Source organism: Podarcis muralis, chromosome 10, assembly GCF_964188315.1.
Source record: "Podarcis muralis chromosome 10, rPodMur119.hap1.1, whole genome shotgun sequence".
In the NCBI taxonomy this organism is placed as follows: domain Eukaryota; kingdom Metazoa; phylum Chordata; class Lepidosauria; order Squamata; family Lacertidae; genus Podarcis; species Podarcis muralis.
The window spans coordinates 55,172,043-55,193,721 of NC_135664.1; the positions used below are offsets into that span (position 1 = coordinate 55,172,043).

General features: G+C 43.7%; 1 protein-coding gene across 4 annotated transcripts in view; it reads left to right on the plus strand.

Moving 5' to 3' along the window:
• Positions 1-4,197: 4,197 nt before the first annotated feature.
• AGK (acylglycerol kinase) overlaps positions 4,198-21,679 on the plus strand; it is a 38,986-nt gene continuing 21,504 nt past the window's right edge. The window contains exons 1-4 of one of the 4 annotated variants that reach the window (XM_028745932.2): positions 4,202-4,429; positions 7,114-7,291; positions 17,559-17,598; positions 21,175-21,254. In XM_028745932.2, coding sequence (XP_028601765.1) covers positions 7,182-7,291; positions 17,559-17,598; positions 21,175-21,254 — 230 coding nt within the window. In that variant the 5' untranslated portion in view covers positions 4,202-4,429; positions 7,114-7,181. Of the gene's footprint in view, positions 4,430-5,812; positions 5,940-7,113; positions 7,292-17,558; positions 17,599-21,174; positions 21,255-21,679 lie in introns of those variants that run through there. The other 3 variants (XM_028745933.2, XM_077935068.1, XM_077935067.1) reach the window with 3 other exon arrangements.

Genomic DNA, 21,679 nt, shown 5'->3' on the forward strand with positions numbered 1-21,679 from the left:
ATATCTGGAGGAGAAGAGAAGACGCTGTACACAGGAAAGGCCAAGTGAGATTTCAAGAGTTCTTGTGTGTCTTTGGGTGGCTGGAATCCAGCTGTGTGCAGCAGCCGACACCATTGCAAAGGTAGTTCTGCTCAACCAAATGAGCATGCTTAGCAAGAACAGGAGCAGCCAAGCCTTCCATGACAGCCTGAGCTAGAGAGCCATCTAGCGGCAGGTAGGTCCACCTTACCAGGAGAGACTCAACGAGGCAAAAGAGCTGGGGGGGGGGGCTTTTTTCTGCTAGGACCAAACAGAAACGCATCTTTCACACCAGCCAGCAAATCATTATAATTAACACCAAAGCCTGCAAGTTTTCGGAGGCTTAATTGGCAAATTAGTCAACCCAAGCTTTAGCTGATTAATCAGGAGCAAATTTTAATCGACAAAAAGCACGTTTAATTGATGGAGCTGAGAGACTGAAGGAACGCTTGCCTGGTTTGCTTAGAAAAACAAAACAAAACACATTTTGAGATTGGGCATGTCTTACTGCAACATTTTCACTGACATATTCAAGATTAATGTACATTTTAAGATGAATGGGGGAGGGATCCCTCACATGCCTTCATTATCTTGCGAATGATCAAGGATTGGGGTTGGTTGGTGTTTTTTAACAGTATGCAGCTCTGCTGAAATTGAAATTGACTGGTTTAAAAAGTAATGATTTAAGCAACTAAAAATCTGCAGTGGTTGATAGGCCAAGTGAGACACGAAAGAGGAGATTCTTTAGCTGTGCTAGGCCAAGTTCAATGAAGTACAGTGGTATCTCGGGTTGAGTACTTAATTCGTTCCGGAGGTCCGTACTTAACCTGAAACTGTTCTTAACCTGAAGCACCACTTTAGCTAATGGGGCCTCCTGCTGCTGCTGCTGCTGAGCACGATTTCTGTTCTCAACCTGAAGCAAAGTTCTTAACCTGAAGCATTATTCTGGCTTAGTGGAGTCTGTAACCTGAAGCGTCTGTAACCTGAGGTACCACTGTACTATACACAGTTTAGACCCTACCCCCAGCACACAGTTAAGGCCACTTCATACATTCAGCATAGTCAAGTGATATAAAAACCATTTCCCCTAGACTATAATACATTATAAAATACAAATACATTTAAAAAGAAGACAGGAAAAAGGAATGATTGAAGCAAAACAAAACAGAGATCATAAGGAGCATATACGCTCATGATAAAGGAGGATTTAGATTCTCAATTGTTAATAAAAGTTACCCTTACAGTAATAATTCCTCTGTAAGTCTCTAAAAAAAATTAATGGGGAAAAATTATCCTAAATTGTATTTCCACGATGAAGCATGAGTCCATGTAGGCTCCAAAGACTGACCCTCTCCCACTTCCACTTATTTAACCTCTTGTCATCAGCTGATAACAAAATACTTATTTCCAGCAATTTCCAAACTAGATTCTCAAAAGAATCACATATGCAAGGTAATTTCCCTTGGCCTTTAAATAAGACTGCAGCACAGAAATCAGAGGGGTCCTTTGAACAACTCTCTTTTTATGTTTCCTGGTCCCACGCTGCTTCGCTAATCACTCCCACTCAATATCTGAAACAAAAACAGCAGAACAAGTTGGAAAGAAGTATCTGGAACATGGAGAGATACAGCAGGTAGGTTTTGCCTCCAGGGTGACCAGATGTCCAGAGCAAAAAAACACACACACACACAACAACCCCAAAAACCCAACAACTGAAAATAAGCCAAGTAGTTTTGCCACGAGGGATTCAACAAGAAATGCTACATTGGGTCATACAAGCCTGGATGGGTAATAAGACAATAATGAAGTCAGTTGCAGCTGTTCATTAGTTTGAATGGATGCAGTGCACCTGGTAGGTTTGGACTAGTCTTATCTGCTGTAAAAAATATTAAGACATTGAAGTCATCTGAGATACACCAGCTGAGGAGCTGTCTTCTATGATCGTTCTATTTGGAAGGTTTCACAGATGACCCGTCTATTTACCATCCATCCCAACCCCCTGAGTTTGTTGAGCATCCCTCATCCCTGACGGATTCAGGGCACAGAAAAGAAAGTCCTCCTTCATGCAGTGCGTAGCTAAACTACAGAACTGGCTCTCACAGCAGGCAACACTCATTTCTGTGGTTTTAAAAGAGGATTGGATAAAACATGGAGGAGAAGGCTACCAATGGCTACTAACCAAGATGGCTTTGCTCTGCCTCCACGATCAGAGGTGGCCATGATTCTGAATACGAGTTGATGGGAACTGCAGGGGTGGGGAGAGGCCTTCTGCTAAGGTCCCTAATTGAGACCAATCTAACCACCTTGCGACCTGGGACCTCCAAAATGTTATTATTTGTGGACCTTAAGGTCCTCCACAGGGCATACCAGGAGAGGCAGTCCCATAGGTACGTGGGTCCTAGGCCACATAGGGCTTTAAAGGTCTTTAAAGGATGCAGAATTGATGCTTTTGAATTATGGTGCTGGAGGAGAGTCCCATGGACTGCAAGAAGATCAAACCTCTCCATTCTGAAGGAAATCAGCCCTGAGTGCTCACTGGAAGGACAGATCGTGAAGCTGAGACTCCAATACTTTGGCCACCTCATGAAAAGAGAAGACGCCCTGGAAAAGAACTTGATGTTGGGAAAGATGGAGGGCACAAGGAGAAGGGGACGACAGAGGACGAGATGGTTGGATAGTGTTCTCGAAGCTACCAGCATGAGTTTGACCAAACTGCAGGAGGTAGTGGAAGACAGGAGTGCCTGGCATGCTCTGGTCCATGGGGTCACGAAGAGTCGGACACGACTAAACGACTAAACAACAATAACACAAAGGATGCAGGACTAGATGGGCCGCTGGCCTGATCCAGCAGGCTCTTGCTTTAATATTTGTTGCAAACCACCCTGAGGAAAGATGGGAACACAAATACTGTAATGAAATATGCATATAAATTTATTAGCAGCAGGAGTAAGGATAGTAATAACATGATAGTGTAGATCAGGGGTAGGAAACCTTTAGGATTGTGGGATCCATTTTGCTTTTTACCTAAAACCTTAACAGCACCCAGCCAGAGCCAGGTGCGAAAGACATACAGCCCTAGAATACAAGGTTGCCTCTGAACCCATTCTGAACCTAGGAGTTTTGTTTTGCGGAACCAGAACTGAGCCGATCTCCTCGTCCTTCCTTTTCACACAGGTTAGCCTCCTTCATCCCAGGTGTGGACAGGCAAGCCTTTTTACAGTTGTTGTTGTTGCTGCTGCTCTTGTGAAACTATCAGAAAAGATTGGAAAACGTTCATTGAATATACGGGAAACAATTGTGTACAGCTGAAAACGTTGGCAGCATTGAGATAAATTCAACAGTGTAAATAAGTTTGGATCGATGCAGTAAGGGAATACTGAATGGTTTAGTTTTTGTAAAATATGCAGGGATTTATGATATGTTCATGGAAAGAGAAGAAGGGAAGTCATTGCTATTTTAAGGATGTTAAAATATATTTAAAATTGTAAAACAGAAAATTCAATACACACAGGGCTGGATTTAGGTTTGATGAGGCCCTAAGCTACTGAAGGTAATGGGGCCCTTTATATGTCCAGCTGTCCTTTGTCAACAACAAATTGTTGCTGTTTTTTGTGTTGAATATATGCTATATGGTAATTTATGGACCTAATAGGTATCTAAAGCCATTTGCACATAACAATATATATATTTTTTATCAAAGTAATTCTTGAACTGAAATACAATTAAGAAGTATTTTAGGGAGCAGGCTAGCAGGCGGGGCCCATTACTATAGGAGCCTACACAACACAAAACACTGTTGCTGTATGTAGGTTTTATTTTATTTCTTTTTTTTTTTGGAAAATGTACATCCATTCCCCCCTTTAAATTTCCTTTAAATTTTTTGGGGGCCCCCAAGAGAGCGGGGCCCTAAGCTATAGCTTGTTTAACTTATACGTAAATCCGGCACTGTACACACATGAATGAATGAAACAATCGGGAGCCTGCGATCAACCCCGAGCCACCCACGGATCTACCAGTGACAGGATCCCGACGTGGGGAGCAAAAGAGATTCCCAGGGCATTTCTCGTCGGGGGTGGGTGGGTGTTCGCGTGCTGCACTTATGAACAGTCCTCTCTCCGCGCCGCCTCCGTTCGGGACGGCGCCTTTTCTCTGGGGGAAGCGGCCCGCGCGGAACCAAGGCGAGGCGGCTCACTGTTTCCGCGGGAGGCGGCGGGAAAGGAGCCGCGCGGCGCCCGGAAGCGGGAGGCTTCTGCCCGGGAGAGGCTGCGAGAGGGAGACGGAGACCTCCTACTTCTCTTTGCTTGCGGCAGCCTCGGCCCTGGCGGAGAAGGAGGAGCCAGAAGGGAGCGCGGGGGCCGCGGAGCGGAGGCAGGCTAGCCGGCAGGCGGCGAGAGGCGGCTCCACGCGTCAGGTGAGGCCGCACGTTTCAAAAGTCAGCCGAGGACCCGCGTTTCCCTCGTGTCCTGCCTTTCCTACAAACGCTCGGGGCGTTTGGGTGCGGGTGGATTTACGTATCAGCTAAACAAGCTATAGTTTAGGGCCCCGCTCTCTTGGGGGCGACCAAAAAATTTAAAGGAAACGAAAAAACGATGTACATTTCCAAAATTTGAGATAAAAAAGAAAATAAATCCTACATACAGCAACAGTGGCAAATGGCTTTAGATACCTATTAGGTCCACAGATGGGACACGGGTGGCGCTGTGGGTAAAAGCCTCAGCGCCTAGGGCTTGCCGATCGAAAGGTCGGCGGTTCGAATCCCCGCGGCGGGGTGCGCTCCTGTCGCTCGGTCCCAGCGCCTGCCAACCTAGCAGTTCGAAAGCACCCCCGGGTGCAAGTAGATAAATAGGGACCGCTTACTAGCGGGAAGGTAAACAGCGTTCCGTGTGCTGCGCTGGCTCGCCAGATGCAGCTTGTCACGCTGGCCACGTGACCCGGAAGTGTCTGCGGACAGCGCTGGCCCCTGGCCTCTTAAGTGAGATGGGCGCACAACCCCAGAGTCTGTCAAGACTGGCCCGTATGGGCAGGGGTACCTTTACCTTTACCTTTACCTTAGGTCCACAGATTACCATATAGCATATATTCAACACAAAAACAGCGGCAATTTGTCGTTGACAGCTGGACATATAAAGGGCCTCATTACTTCCAGTAGCTATGGGCCTCATCAAACCTTAATAATAATAATAATAATAATAATATTTTTTAATTTGTATCCCGCCCTCCCCAGCCATGTCCGTGCTCAGAGCAGCTAACATAAAATCCAGCCCTGGGTGTCCCCTTTCAAAAAATGATCATGGCATTTTGGAATATGCAGAAATGGCAAAACTTACCAGAAGAAGAAGAAATCAAGATAACATTATTTTGTTACAAAAGAATGTTAAAATGGCTTATTGAATATGTACAGATAAATTATAAACAAATAAAAGCATTGGCAGGGTTATTGTAATAACCTGTAGTTTTATAAGAGCTTTATATTTAAAGAAGATGAATGAAGGAGTAAATTAAGTTTATTTGGATATGCAGAAGATATTAAAAACAAATTTAAGGAACTGCAGAAAGGGGGAGGAAGTCAAGTTTTGAAATGTCAAAATGATTGTTAAAATTAGTGAAATGTATAAACTTGAAAAGTATAACCACAAACAAAACAAAAAATGATCTTGGCAGCAGCAACGCTGCTAGATAGGCAGGGCAGAACTGCCATGTCTGTGACTATTTCTGCAGACCCTTAAAGACGAGGCGGTTTATTGTGGTGCAAGCCTTTGTGGACGGCAATCTGCGTCATCATGGAATCGTGGAGTTGGAAGGGAAGCACAAGGGTCATTAGTCCAGCCCCAGGCAGCATCGCCCATGGTCAGGGCAGGTGAAAGTCCCAACAACAGATGGAGAGCCACAGGTTGCCCACTCACTGGCATAGACCATGTCAAGCATGTTGGTATAAAAGCAGCTTTCCTTGTTCCTAGGGTGCAATGATCAGAGGTTCAAAAAATGCAGGGCAGAAAAACTGCAGATGGAATTGCTTCCTGACCATAATTTCAGCCTCATTGCGAGTTGCCACAGGGGCCCATCCGTAAAATATGTTGCATGTCAGAAAGCTAGGGGAAATGTGATGTCTCTAAACAGAATAATAATAATACTTTGATTTTTTTTTGGGGGGGGAGTGTCAGTAATTTTAACTTTCCATAATGTATGTGTGTGTTTTAAAGAAAACCAGTAGCCTCCAAGGGAGGAACATTCTGTTCACATAACCTCTCTCGTTGATACTGATTTGAAACAAACAAACAAAATGTTTCCTGTTTCAAGGGAAAGCCACTTGGCACACGCACAGACAAATTTAGATATGGTGCCAAAAGGTTCTTTTATGTATGTGTACAGTGGTACCTCGGGTTAAGTACTTAATTCGTTCCAGAGGTCCGTACTTAACCTGAAACTGTCCTTAACCTGAAGCACCACTTTAGCTAATGGGGCCTCCTGCTGCCACCGCGCCCAATTTCTGTTCTTATCCTGAAGCAAAGTTCTTAACCTGAAGCACTATTTCTAGGTTAGCGGAGTGTGTAACCTGAAGCGCATGTAACCTGAAGCGTATGTAACCCGAGGTACCACTGTATATGTATATTTCCGAGTCATTTAGCCTGAACTGCTAGAATCTTTGAAAATGAAAGGTGGCAATCTCTATTGTGGAGAAGCATGTTTGTTAACGCTAAACTTGATAGCTAAATGGAGCTTCAGTGTTTGGAGGAACACACACACACGCACAGAGAGAGAGAGGGGATTCCATATTTTTAAATATTTTTTTAAAAATTCAAATCCAGTACAGATATAATCTGGGACAAAGATCCTCAGTTAAAAGGCTTGTTGAAAAAAGCCAGGTTTTCAGTATTGGAGACAATAGAGACGGCACTTATCTGACATGTAATTGGCAGTTCCAAAGTGTAGAAGTAGCATCAAGTTAAACTCAGGGAGGCATTTTTCTCATCCTTTAATATTTCCTGCCATTATTTTATTAACAGGAAAGAAATAGATGTTTAGTGTTTAGTGAACATTGCAACCATTTCCTTGTCTCAGGTGATATTCATCTTTTATTTACTGTTTACCACACAGATGCTCTTCCATGCTGTTTCTTTGCATCAGAGTCCCCTGTAAGGTCTGCTGCAGAGTAAAACATAAACATGGCCAAGGTTATCAAAATGTTTCACACACTCAGAAATCACTGGAAGAAGACCACTGCTGGGGCCTGCCTGCTCACCTGGGGAGGAAACTGGCTGTATGGAAAACACTGGTAATTATTTCATTGGATTGGATCCAAGCTAAGACAGTTTAACTTGAGTTCTGTTGTTTTCAAGGGGAACTAAATTCAGCTACCTGGAATGAACGCTTAATCTTTAAAATAATATTGGAATTTTTGGAAGGGTTTGGGTTTGTTCATTGTTGTTTTTTTCCTAAACCAGAGTCCAGGGCAAAATATAAGTGACACGTATATGCTGTTCTCCTGATTATTTTTGCTTTGCCTTTAGCCTTGGAAAGCTCTGAATTTAATTGGAGCAGTGACACAAGGTAGGGGTGCTTCGCCTTTCCAGTTATAGGCTGCTTTCCTGATCAAAAACACTTCCAGACAGTTTTTCTTCCAGTGGTGGGGATGGTACATGAAAGGTCCTTTTGTGAAGAGATCAGGGGAAATTTTGGGTTACAAATGGGTTAAGCACCCCTGTGCCTCTTCTTTGATAAAATGTGAATTTTCTTGCTACTGCAATGTACTAAAAACAAAGACTATTGGGAGGCACTCCACAAGTCTGCAATTTTAAGGAAGAGGAAATTTATATGTGCATAAATTTGAAAATTAGTTGTAAAATAGTTTTAGCACTTGATCAGCGGGTGGCTACAGACTGGTTTTGTGCATCTATATGTTGTGAGGTAACACAATCATTTCATATTCATTTCTTTGGTACTGATATGGCAAATTGCTATAATGAAATTGATAGATGTGTTTTAGATTAAATGAAACTGTCATGGACAGGACTGAACAGTTTCCCCCTGGATGCTTTAATGGCATAATTTTTTTCAGACTTGCAAATAATAAAAAAAACAAAAGCTCAGATGGTTTAATGACACACTTTTTATCTGCTGCTAAACATGCTATGCTATGTAAGTCTACAACATAATGTGTTTTAAAATGCTACTAAGTGGTCCTGCTGGTTAGCTTCAAACTTGCAGTGGTATTTTACTATGTTATTAGATTATAAGGGGTTGGTTCACACGAAACTCTAAACCATGGTTTAGTATAAGGGTTGTCAACCGTTTTAGAACTGTGGGCCCATTTGGATTTTTTAGGGAATGCCATGGGTGTCACGCGGGTGGCGCTGTGGTCTAAACCACAGAGCCTAGGGCTTGTCGATCAGAAGGTCGGCGGTTCGAATACCCACAATGGGGTGAGCTCCCGTTGCTCGGTCCCTGCTCCTGCCAACCTAGCAGTTTGAAAGCATGTCAAAGTGCAAGTAGATAACTAGGTACTGCTCCAGCGGGAAGGTAAACGGCGTTTCCGTGCGCTGCTCTGGTTCGCCAGAAGCGGCTTAGTCATGCTGGCCACATGACCCGGAAGCTGTCTGCGGACAAATAGAGTGAGATGAGCACGCAACCCCAGAGTCGTCCGCAACCAGACCTCACGGTCAGGGGTCCCTTTTCCTTTACTTTGGGTGTCCCCACCTCTCATAACTTCTCTCCCCTCGACTGGATCAGGGCCACCCCACTCCCTGGAGAAACAGAGAGAGAAAGCATTTGGACATGCTTCACTTTTCCAAAGGATCTAGTTCCAGTGGAATTAATAAGATTTTAAAAGCATGTAGAGCTGAAACAGAAAGTGAAGAAGAGCATCAGTCATCTAACTTTGCCTTCAGTTCCAAGGGAGCAAAAACTCACCATGCTAACCACTGCATAGTCACTGCATGACCAATGGAAGAAAGCGAGGAGGGGAGGCTGAGGTGCTGCATGAAGCCCATCATGGCAGCCCCTGGCATAAACTATGTTGGCCTCAGCTGATCTCTCCAATCTCCCTGCATTGAACTACAGTGGTACCTTGGGTTGAGTACTTAATTCGTTCCGGAGGTCCGTTCTTAACCTGAAACTGTTCTTAATCTGAGGTACCACTTTAGCTAATGGGGCCTCCTGCTGCCACCGCGCCGCCAGAACACTATTTCTGTTCTTATCCTGAAGCAAAGTTCTTAACCTGAAGCATTATTTCTGGGTTAGTGGAGTCTGTAACCTGAAGCGTATGTAACCTGAGGTACCACTGTAGTATGAATGGGGCCTCCAAACGCTTTTGACTGATTGTGCTGGGAAGCCTCTCTGGGATCAAGAACTCTGGTACTGCAGCTTTTCCAATCACAGGGAGGCTTAATGTAATCTCTTAGAAGCTCCCTTTGGACCCTGCCACTCAATGAGGAAGACTGGGATGGATCAGGTAGGAAATGGGGTATTGGTGCTGGGAATGGCTTTTGCTGCCTGCCCTGTTTCCCAAAACACACAGTTTATGCGCTTATCACACACCCAAAACCCACTGAAATCAACCAAGCCAAACCACTTCAGGTTCAAATATACACTGGAAAAAATGCAGTAAGAAAATACAAATATCTTACATCTAGATGAAAGGCAGATGCCCACAAAGAGGGGGGAAAGAGAAAAGAGAGAGACAAAGAAGATTTGGGTTCTTACGTCTTCCATGTAGACTCTGGCAGGACTCGCTGTAGAAGAGATAGGAAAACAGGAGGGCTTAATTGGCACCAGTTTCTTGAAAAGTGATCAAACAACAGAGCAGATGTGGTTTGCAAGTCAACAATGGTTTAAAATAATTTGGCTATATTTGCATTTCCCTGAAACTATTAAATGTGCAAACAGGGATTAAAATTAAAGCTTCTTGCTACACGTTTTTAGAAATGAGTACAGTGGTTACGATGAATATTTCTTCCAGAGAAAGCAGAAATGGGAACAGTAATTGGGAAGGAATTTCTTGCATTTTCTTGTAATAATACTTACGCTCCTAATTTTCTGAATGAAATAAGGTGGTTGCTGCTTTTACAAACTGAAATGAGCCAAGAAAACACACCCACCCACCCACACTGTACATGTTAATGAGCTGGGACCCTCCTCACCCACTGCACAAAAAATTGCCCTGTCTTTGTCTAGGAATGCAGGGAGAGACAGAGGAAAAAGCAGAGGTTTAAGCAACATTTGGGTAGAGTGAGTTGAGAAAGGCTTTTGACTTTGTGTTGTACTCAAACTCCACTATTTCTCCTTGTTAAACATTTTTTTCATTTCTGTTTAAAGACCCCCCCCCCCAGTGTTCATCCCTTCCTGGGGTATTCAGACCTCTCCCATTACCTTGCCACTACTTTTTCCCTTTCGTAGTAGTAGTAGTAGTAGTAATAATAATAATAATAATAATAATAATAATAATAATAATAATTTATTATTTATACCCCGCCCATCTGGCTGTGTTTCCCCAGCCACTCTGGGCAGCTTCCAACAAATATTAAAATACGATAGTTCAGTGTCTGTCCCTTCTGGCTTCCATGTCACAGACTTTTTTTACCTTATTCAACCTTCCTTTTTTTGTTCCCCTACCCCACCCAGACTTTATGCAAATCCAGGATTGTGATGCAGCACACCCAGTCTTTCCAGTGGGGTGCTGCACGATGATGGCCTACTGCAAATAACAGTACAGAGAGAAATGTAGAACCGTACATCTGAAATATTAAGCTTTTTGAATCTTGCTCAACAAGGTAGAGTAGACTATATGTACATAGCCTAGCAACTGAGTTTTGGTCGTTGCGGATACTGGAGGCTGAATTACTATGCTTGAGGCACTCTTGACTAGACTTATATAGTGTCCTTTTATAGCAGATTAAAGGTTTAGTGAAATCTTGTCCCTTTTTTTCCTGACATAGTTGGAGCTTCTGATGCAAAGGGTGCTGCTTTAGCTCAACATTGCTTCAGATTAGCCTTTGACTTCCTGGAATTAGCTGTCTCAGGCATTGCTTGTTCATTTGCCACTGAGGAGGACTTCTTCTGGGGGGAGTGTAGAGATCTAGTGCCAAAACTGGCTCCAATTAGCTCTTACTTATTCTTGAATAGCAAAACCCTGGGCTTTGGCTGTGGAATTTGAAGGTCTTATTATTTTGAGCAGCATTACAGGCATACGGTGCCTGCTATCTTATACAATTCAAAAATGAGAACTCCTGCAGCTGCTATTTACCCCATGATACCTGCAAGTTTTCCTCATGGGGCAAATAGCAGCTTCACTGGGGAGAGGATTTTAATGGAGGGCTACGGTGTGATGCGAAAGGGTTACATCCAAATGCCGTGATCCCAGTCTTCTTTGGCCCCTCTCTGGGTGGCTTCTGATTATTTTTTTAAATCACAGGAGATGCTCAGCATGGGTCTCCTGAATCGCATCCAGTAGTGGCCCACTTTTCTAAATAAAAATTGAAGGCACGCTGGAGGAATCGCAGGCATTCAAAGTGAGGCGACCAGTGCATCTCAGCACCAAGTATGACTGAATTATTCCTCGTGCAGCAGTACAACAGAATTACTTGACCTGACAGGTGACTGATTGGAAAGTGGCAGAAACCTTTAATTTCATATAAGCACGCCCTAGTTTATAGTTTGGGAATTGCCAACTTACCGGTAAAAGAGTGTCTGTTACGATGCTTTTGCAATCCCTTAGTAATACTGGGCAGCAGTTTGCTAAAGACAGCCTACTAGTCGCAAGAGAAATGCACGCTGTTCTAGTGTATCTGCATCTAGGTTGGAGAACAAAAATGTACCATGCATTTGATTATGTATTGCTGTAGAAAATGCTGCCACAGCAGCAGGGGTCCCAAAGAAAGGCATCCTGATTGCCTTGGGATGCAGGCATGTTTGTAATAATTATTTGGTGTTTTGCTGGATGGTATGTATATTGAGAAGGGACGCGGGTGGTGCTGTGGGTTAAACCACAGAGCCTAGGGCTTGCCGATCAGAAGGTCGGCGGTTTGAATCCCCACAACGGGGTGAGCTCCCGTTGCTCGGTCCCTACTCCTGCCAACCTAGCAGTTTGAAAGCACATCAAAGTGCAAGTAGATAAATAGGTACCACTCCGGCGGGAAGCTAAACAGCGTTTCCGTGCGCTGCTCTGCTTTGCAAGACGCGGCTTAGTCATGCTGGCCACATGACCCGGAAGCTGTACGCCAGCTCCCTTGGCCAATAAAGCGAGATGAGCGCCACAACCCCACAGTTGGTCACGACTGGACCTAATGGTCAGGGATCCCTTTACCTTTATGTATATTGAGGGTGGGACAATCTAGAACATCTGGAATCTAGAAATTGCCAGGAAATCCAATCTACAAAGAAAATCTCTCTCTCTCTCTCCTCTCTCTCTCTCTCTCTCTCTCTCTCTCACACACACACACACACACACAGAGAGAGAGAGCGCACATGTAATCAAGCAACAACCCTACATGCAAATTTACTGGCATAATAGTGATAATGAGCTGACTTTTTACTTTAGAATAATCTAGCATCATTGTTGATGGGTGAGGGCAGTGCCTGATAAAGGGCAATTGCCTGCTATAAAGGAATATGCCTAAGTGGGACTGAAACCACCTATTTCTGTGTGCACAGTCTTGCAGACTGGCTAGTAACCTTCTAGTAGCCATTAGATTTCAGGACTCGGAGTTGGGGTCAGCAATGCCTATTTTTATGCTTGCTTCTGTACCCTTTAATACCTGCCTGAGTCCTCCATTTCTAAATAAAAGCAGTTGTGTGGTGACACCAAAGGTCTCTTACTCAGAGGATACTTGCCATGTTTAGGCTGCCTTGGACGTCCAACCATTTGGGGGAAGGAATGGCTTGAAACAATAGACTTGTGAACCAGCTTTTTCTGTTTCATTTGGAATCACACTGGATTTTAAAAGGTTTAGGCACCATTCATCTTACAAAGGGGCCAACTCTTTATTAAGGGTTGGGCAGCTTTAGGTTCCACGGAAAAATATGCCCAGAAGAAATCTACTGAAGTATTTCTTTTTCTGCTCTGCCTTGGTGATTGTGGTCTATCCTGGGCAGCTGAAAGAGGAATTGGATCTGTATTGATTCTGGTTTGGTTACCTAAGTAAACAGAGGAATCCTCCTGATTTATCTCTGCCAATTTTACCGGCTCACCAAGCCAGCCTAGTTATTTGGAAAATAATTGTGAAATTGGATAGCAGAGAAGCAGCATTTCATTAGCTGGAAATAGCTGAGCTTTGAATTTGTTTTTTGCCCTATGCGTAGCAGCGATTGCAAGCCCTGAAGAAAAGCTGTGGCTGTAATTGCTTCACACTTTACCTGTGATTATTGTCATTGTGATAGCAGAAGCCCATTGGCTTTTCGAGGTGATGATAGCTCAGCCAGCTGGTAAATTCACAATCATGTTAGCTGCCCTCACTTTGCTGCTAATTGGGAGCTTATTGCATTAGATGCCATTCCTCTTAGTATATAAAAGAGAAGATTCTCCAGACACCAGTCCTGGTTCTCTCTTGGATGCTAAGTGAAAACCTTATTTGCCCAGATCTGATAAGCTCATGCTTTAATTGTGTTTATTTTTATGATGGACTTACCCTAACTACTCCAATTTGCTACTGATGTAGTTATCGTATGTGTGATTGCTTTTTATGTCTATATGCTGCTATGAGAGCCAGGCTGAAGAGTGGCTAATATATCAATAAATAAAATAATAGTAAATGAATTGACTAGATTGGCTGGAAGTGCAAAATCCATGCAAGCAGGAGCATTTATGGACCTAGCCCCTTCCTTCCTGCATGGATGGGGATTGTCTTCATGTCCTGTTTCCGAGCTTCCCATAGACATCTGGTCGACCGGCCACAGTATAGAACAGGATCCTGGAATCCAACAAGGCTATTATTGTGGTCTTCATAAGATGTGGCACCCAAAGCTGATGGCTGAGGTTTTGGATCTCTGGATCTGGACCAGAACTACACAATTGCAACTGGAGTTTCCAAAGGCAGAGAACCCTTTTGCAATGTTTTGTGTGTACAATCCTATTTCCCTTCATGGATTTCCTTTCATATGGATTGGTGTAATTTGGACGCAATCTAGATAAATCAGGTGATTGTGTGTGTGTGTGTGTGTACTCCAGGTGACTTATTTAGTAAGAATAATGGAAGTAAATGGGACTCAAGAGCTTTCAGCAGGCTGTGCCTGCCACTTGATGACCTGCAAGGCGAAGTTAAAATAATTAATATCCCTGAGCCCACCCATTCTTCACAACCTTGTCTCAAAGGTCAGTGCTGTGGCTTCTAACCTTGAGACTGGTGCTAGTCCAATTTCAGCATCCTCTGTAAAGCTTCTCTTTCTCCTGACATTGAGGAACACCAAACAATTATAGCAGGAAGTCCATGAAAACAGTTGATGTGGATGCATTCGTTGCATTCCTGTTGCCCTACCACTGTGCATCATCAGCCAAGACTTACGGTACTTTCCTTAGGCTTTACTAGCTGATCAGATACTTAGTAGGTTCGATGGGGAATCTTCTAATAAAAATGGTCTCTCTCGTTTTTGCTTCAAAGCTATCACATGCTGGGGGTGGGGAAAGGTGCTGAGAATTTTGCCCTTATAATAAATACATGTTTGTTTGCGGTGCCTCTCTGTACATGGGTAGATAAGATGGAGTAGGGCTGTCCAATTCATTTCGGCGCTAGAGTTGGTTTTTAAGTAGTACTTAGTAAAAATTACTGCAATTAGTCAATAGCCTGCCATTCTTGTAAAAAAAGAAAGAAAAAAATGTTCCTGTTGCTTAACACACATGATTTATTCCTTTGAATGTGAAGAGCAAACATTATGTTAAGGGGAGCGCTACTGCCTCTAAGGAAAACTTTGATAAATATTCCAATTAGGCATGAATTGGAGTAATATATTATTTATGCGTTCTCTCGCTTAGGAAGCTTATTTCTGTTTGTCCCATTATTTTCACTAAAGGTTTCCTATTGACAGAGTTTCTCTCGCTGCTTAGTTTGAATTTCTCCAGATTGATTCTTCATCTAAAATCAATTTTCTGTAACGTGAGAAAAGCTACCGTGGCAGTAAATGCTGGTAAGGCAGAACGAGTTACATGGCTTTAAAAAGTGGAAGAAGTAGAGAAAGAGGGGGAAAGTCTGCAAGCGAGTTGTTCTGGAATGAGCCCTGTAAATTGCTGCGTATTAATAAAAATGTGCAGCATATCATCAGAGCGGAATTGAAAGGAGTGCTGCCTGGCCCTTTTGGCACCCGGAGCCAAGGAGAGCACTGCCCTGCTGTAAACCGAGTGAGTGCTCATTTGCCCTCTGGCCTCCTCCTCCCTGACCCCAGCCACTCTTGAGCTGCAGGCAGGCAGGCAGGCACCTCTTGGGCTTTTACCAGCTTGGCCCTTAATCCTTGAGAGATGAAAGCCGCAAACCCAGAACGCTTCAGGCTGCACAAATCAGAACAGGGATGCCACATCCACAGAGAGAGGTGCTTCCAAAAGTTGACTTTCCTATCGCCATTCTTCACCCTTGAACTACATAGCACTTCAAGCCCCATTTTAATGACTATGTGGAGAGTTATCTTTGGAAAAGATGGCTAAGTGGAGCAAAGAGAAGCAGCGAGTTTCCATTTATTTGTTTAATACGTTTACCATGCAGCCCGAAGCACGGGGAGCCCTCCGGAGGGCGCTCCATGCTTCGGGCGGGTGTGCGCAAGGCTTGGGGCGGCAGCCGCGGCGGGGGGGGGGGGGAATAAATTTGTTTTTTATTCATTCCCCCCCCCCCAAAAAAAATGAGGTGCGTCCTATGGGCTGGTGCGCCCTATAGGACGAAAAATACGGTATATCCACCAGCTGTTGAAGGTTCCCAGGGCAAACAAGAAATACAAAGTGGACTAGAATATAGAAGCGCATTAAAGTGCAGTGGGCCAATTTTTAGGATGCTCATTTGCCTCCCTATTGCAGCCTAAGACAGATGCTGATCCAAGATGAAAAGAGCAGGACTCTTTGCTTTATTTCAGCTCAAACCTCATTGCTTATCTCCACAGCTTGCCCCTCAGGTTTCATTGTTCACTTTTCTGGGGGAGAAATTCACTTTCTAGCTGGTTGGGTCAGTCTAAGCCAGGTGTGGGGAATTATAACTGTGATTCTCAAACGTGGGTCCCTAGCTGTTGGTGGACTACAGCTCCCATCATCCCTAGCTAGCAGGACCAGTGGTGATGGGACTCGTAGTCCAATAATAGCTGAGAAACACAGCAGAGATGTGGTTGAGGAAAACATCAGAAGGCTGTACGTTGGTAACTCGTGTTAAGTACTTAATTCGTTCCGGAGGTCCGTACTTAACCTGAAACTGTTCTTAACCTGAAGCACCACTTTAGCTAATGGGGCCTCCTGCTGCTGCCGCGCCACCAGAGCCCGATTTCTGTTCTTATCCTGAAGCAAAGTTCTTAACCTGAAGCTCTATTTCTGGGTTAGCAGAGTGTGTAACCTGAAGCGTATGTAACCTGAAGCGTACGTAACCCGAGTTACCACTGTATTCTCTTGTAGGCAACCTTCTGGGGACCCCATGTCACTGGTGGGCAGGGCCAGAGGTCTTTACTGATTCCCTGCCATGACACCATCTTGCCATGTCAGGTGTTTTTTCCACTTATGCCTGAGACTTGCAGAGTGGGCGCATTTTATATTATGGCAATGCAAAAAATAGTCAGGTCCTTGCCACCAAGGAACATACAATGTAGACAATGAGGGAAAACAGCAAACAGGATAGGGAAACGAGCAGGGAGGGAAGGATATTGGCAAATGCAGGTGTACGTTCTTGGTAATTTGATGACTACACAGTGGTACCTTGGGTTACATACGCTTCAGGTTACATACGCTTCAGGTTACAGACTCCGTTAACCCAGAAATATTGCTTCAGGTTAAGAACTTTGCTTCAGGATGAGAACAGAAATTGTGCTCCAGCGGTGCGGCAGTAGCAGGAGGCCCCATTAGCTAAAGTGGTGCTTCAGGTTAAGAAGAGTTTCAGGTTAAGTACGGACTTCCGGAACAAATTAAGTACTTAACCCGAGGTACCACTGTATGCACTTCATTGGTAGTGCTGCAGCTAGCATGGTTCTTCTGTCAGAAAAATGAATAATTTGGCCACTGATTTGCTAGCAGGCTGGGCAGTTGGTTAATTCCACTCACAAGTTAGACCGGAGGAATTTTGGTCAGTTACTTCCTGTTTATACAATGGTGCGGTTCAGTTTGGTCAATTAAGTAATCTCATTGCGGGTGGGATCTGGCTCTTGGTAATGAAGACATGGTCCAAGAAGTGACGAAAGCTAAGGTGGCGTCAAAACGTTGACATTTAAATAGTTACGTGTTTTTGACAAGTAGCCCCTTTGAAAAGTTTGGTCTGTGTTTTGTGCCAAAGCAGTAGAAGTAGGTATTTTAAAATGTGTGTTTCCATCTATTTATCCCTCCCCTCAACTTGTGCTATCTAAAACACTGTTCTTTTTCTTCTTCCTCCTCCTGATAGCGATAACCTGCTAAGGAGAGCTGCATGCCAAGAAGCCCAGGTAATACCATTTAACAAGATCAAATTAGATTAAAATCCTCCCCTTATCTCTCTTGTGCAGGATTCTGGAGATTCTCCCAGCAGGTCTCCTCTACGTGACTAGCCTGCCAAAGGGACTCTCTGTATTCTTCTGCTCAAATACCAGAAGACACTTCCCCCCTTTGCACCTAATTACGCCTCAGTTCAGTGCCATCACAAATTATTCATGAGCATCACGAAAGTGGAATATATTCAGTAAGAGTTTGGGAAACTTGATTACCTGTATTGCTTTTGTTAGGTAAACTTGTGGGCCAGCAGTGACAGGACTGAAAATTCTGGAGATTGAAATCGCATTTCATCAACTGGCAGAATGGAGAGCAGCTAGCATGTAGCTTTTCTTATTCTGATTGGACCTGGTACTCTGGTACCTATACAAAAAGGCAGTACCAAAAAGTTCCAACGAAGCAGGAAAAACCAAATTGATTTTATTATTATTGGAGGATACCCCTTGTAGTCCCAAACGCTCTTGAAGTTCGGCTGGCCCTGAGGGAACAAGCCTTTAGTATGTCACGATCTGACTTGTGGAACTCCTTCCCAATAGAGGTTTGGCAGAACCATCCTGCTCATTTAGATGTCTTCTAAAAACTATATTATTTAGACAGGCCTTTCAAACCTAAGATTCTTTGCCAACCAGCTCTTAGTGATGTATTTGATACTTTCATTGTAATACTGTGTTCTTAATCTATTACTGCCTTATGATATTTATGCAAAAGTGCAGGGTTTTTTTTTTTAAAAAAGAAAAAGCAAACAGATACTTGAAATCATGTTTTTCCCTCCTTGTTATAAATTTTCATAAACACCCAATTGTGCCTTTTATGTGGAGTACCCTCCCCCTGTTTTTTATTTGTAGTTTCTCTGGCCAAATATTTATGGCCATCTCATTGGCCACTGGGAAATAAAATACTTCGGATTCTGTCTGAAATTTGTGTCTCTTGTATTTTGCTGAACTGGATATGCTCATCCAAATAGATGTGCATATTCATTTTGGCAAACACAAACTTTAAAAATACTCCTTATTTTAAAAACTTTTAAAATACTCCTTATTTTAAAAACTTTTAAAATACTTCTTATTATGTTCTCAGTAGTATATTGCAGCACTGTAACATGGAAACTGCCCTTCTTTGTGGTCTGAAAATGAAACTTATACTTCGGGGGAGTTTATTGGGATGTGAAATTCAAAGGGGTGAAATAGTTTTTATGGCAAGGAGCAACGGAGGCCTGCTTTGCACATTCAAATCCACGCTTGATGTTGCAGTTGTGCGAATAACACTTGAAAGGTGCCGTCACAGATGCAGCACCACAGTCATACTGGCTGTGCTTGCAGATCTCAATAAACCAGGGTCACTGGCTTAGTCGGAATGAGTGCACATTGCTTGATTGCTCCCACTTTGCTTCTCCCCTGGCTTGAGCAACAGAAACAAACCACCAAGCCATAGTGAAGCTTGACTTCCTGCCGTGTCCAAACCTGGAATCTTGTTCTGCTCCCTCACAAGCCGGGATCGCTTGTGTTCTAGCCGTGGTGGCTATGTCAGAACCAGTGTGTCTCTGAATACCAGTTGCTGGCAATCACAGATGGGGAGAGCACCGATGCACTTAACTCTGCTTCTCCTTAACATCTGCAGGTGAGGCAGTAGATGTGCTGGACTGTTGTCTTGCCCTGGTAATGGACTGGATGAGAGCCGACAAACTGAAGCTCAATCCAGATAAGACAGGCACTGTTAGTGGGTGGTTCCTTAGTCTGGATGGATGGGAGACTGCCTGCTCTTGATGGGGTTACGATTCCTCTAAAGGAGCAGATACGCAGCTTGGTGATACTTCTAGATCCCTTGCTGTCACTTGAGACTAAGGTGGCCTTGGTGGCCATGGAGTGCCTTCCATCAGCTTCGGCTGGTGGCCCAGCTGCTCCCCTATCTGGACAGGGATAGCCTAACTTCTGTTGTCTCTGCTCAGGTAACCTCTAGGTTACATTACTGCAATGCATTATATGTAGGGCTTCCTTTGAAGATGGTTCAGAAACTTCAGCTGGTGCAGAATTTGGCAGCCAGGTTGCTTACCAGGGCAAGACAGTTTGAGCTGCATTTTGTAGTCTTATTTTGTATTTCTCTGCCTTGGGATATTTAGTTGGAGGGCGGTATACAGATTTAATAAATGATGATGGCGATGATGATGTTCTGCTTCCCATTGGCATCTGGTTGGCAACTGTGAGAACAGGATGCTGGCCTCAATTAGCCCTTGGCCTGATCCAGCTGGGTTTTTCTTCATGCCAGCCAGCCTTAAACCATGGTTTGATGTTTGATTATGTATCCATGCTTCTTAATAAACCAGGATCCCAGATGTGGACATCACGGGGAAGCCAAGCTTAACCCTGGCTTATCATGGTGTGCAAATGTGTCTGTTATTTCACTTACCTTTGCATCAAACAGGTTTAGGGAATATTCAGTTATTGTCTGCAATGTTGTTTTAGTACGTTTGTGGGGCGGGGGGGGGGGAGTAGTGTGAAGGATGGAATGATCAAACAGGAAATAAAATCAGTTTACAAGTGCCTACCCTGCAGCCAATGTTTTGGGTTAGTAAATGATTACAAAGGGTCTTGAAGTGGTTTTTTTTTTTAGTCTTCCTCTTTAAAACTCGAAAGCATGAGAGCAGAGCCTGCATAAAAAGCAAGTCTGCCAACAGTATAATTTGTAGAAGAGACAGGTTGTTTGTTCAGAGCAAGCAAATATATCACTCCCCCATCAAGTAAATAATTAGATGTTTCTAACAGCTGTAACAGACCTCAGAATTATGAATGCAGACACTCTTTTTCCATGATTTCCCCCAAGAATGCAAAAGTAATAGAATTAATCACTGACTTTTCCCATCTGTTCTTTAGATAACATGCCAGTTTGATTTCCTCTGTCCTTTACCCCCATGAATCACTGTTTCTCACATGCCTTCTGCCTTCTCGTTTCCACCGCGGTAAAATAAATAGAACAGAGTTGAGCATTAAATTCTAACAAATTTTTTAATCCTCTACTCTAATAGCCTCAGTGATGCTGATAATTGCTATGAATTGCTGCTTTGAAAATCTACAGAGCTCTCTTAAAACAATTGCTTCAGCTGCCTCACTTTATATCTCTTCACCAAAAGTGTTGAGAATAAATTCATTGATTATTATTATTAGTTATATTTGCCTGGGGCCTATACTTGTCACGCAGCTTGCATCAAAGTGGGACAGAGAGGCAGAGCAAGCTGTCAGTGTACAGGGCTCACATTGTTTTCAGTGGAACTAACAGATGTACCTTTGCCATTCACTTGCAAGTTGTCAATGTAAGCTGACTAGAGTTTGCAGAGCATAAGGCTAAATTAGGCATCTAGGTGGCCTTTTGCTGGCTGGGATGGAGCTCAGTAAAGCAGTCTTTGCTCCCCCCTCACTGAAGCCATTTGTGGGGGGTGGGAGAGGGGCCCTGTAATCCCTGAAATAACACAGAATTGTTCAGCACCAAAAAGAGATGGATTTTTATTCTTTAATAATGAGAAGCTTTCTCTCCATTATTAGGTGTTTGGCAACCAGATTCTTCCTTCCAGCATGCAGATCAAGAAAGCAACAGTGTTTCTCAACCCTGCAGCTTGCAAAGGGTAAGATTCCCGTTCCCAGCCACCCGGCACCTTTTCATATACAGTGGTTTTGCTTTCATCAGGGCAAGTCATTTGTGGGAACCAAAGCCTTACTTCCTATCCTCCCCTGAACCTAATGTTATCAGACTTCTTCAGCTGATTGAGAAACCACAGTTAAAATAGGCCTGCTTGCTAAAGTTAACATGAACCCCAAATCATACGGTTCTTCTCACTTCCCTATCCCACTCCATATTCCGCATTAATGTCATCAGCATTCTCACTCTGTGAATGAGATTAAGATGTTCCCAAATAGAGGGGCATGCTCAGATGTTGGGCATGCTGATTTAGTGCCCCTGAAGCCACGCTGTGCCTGTTTTCTGGTTTAGTGGTAGCAAATGGCTGTCGTGTGCAAAAGCTATTTCAAGGTCAAAGATTTAGCAGGCGTA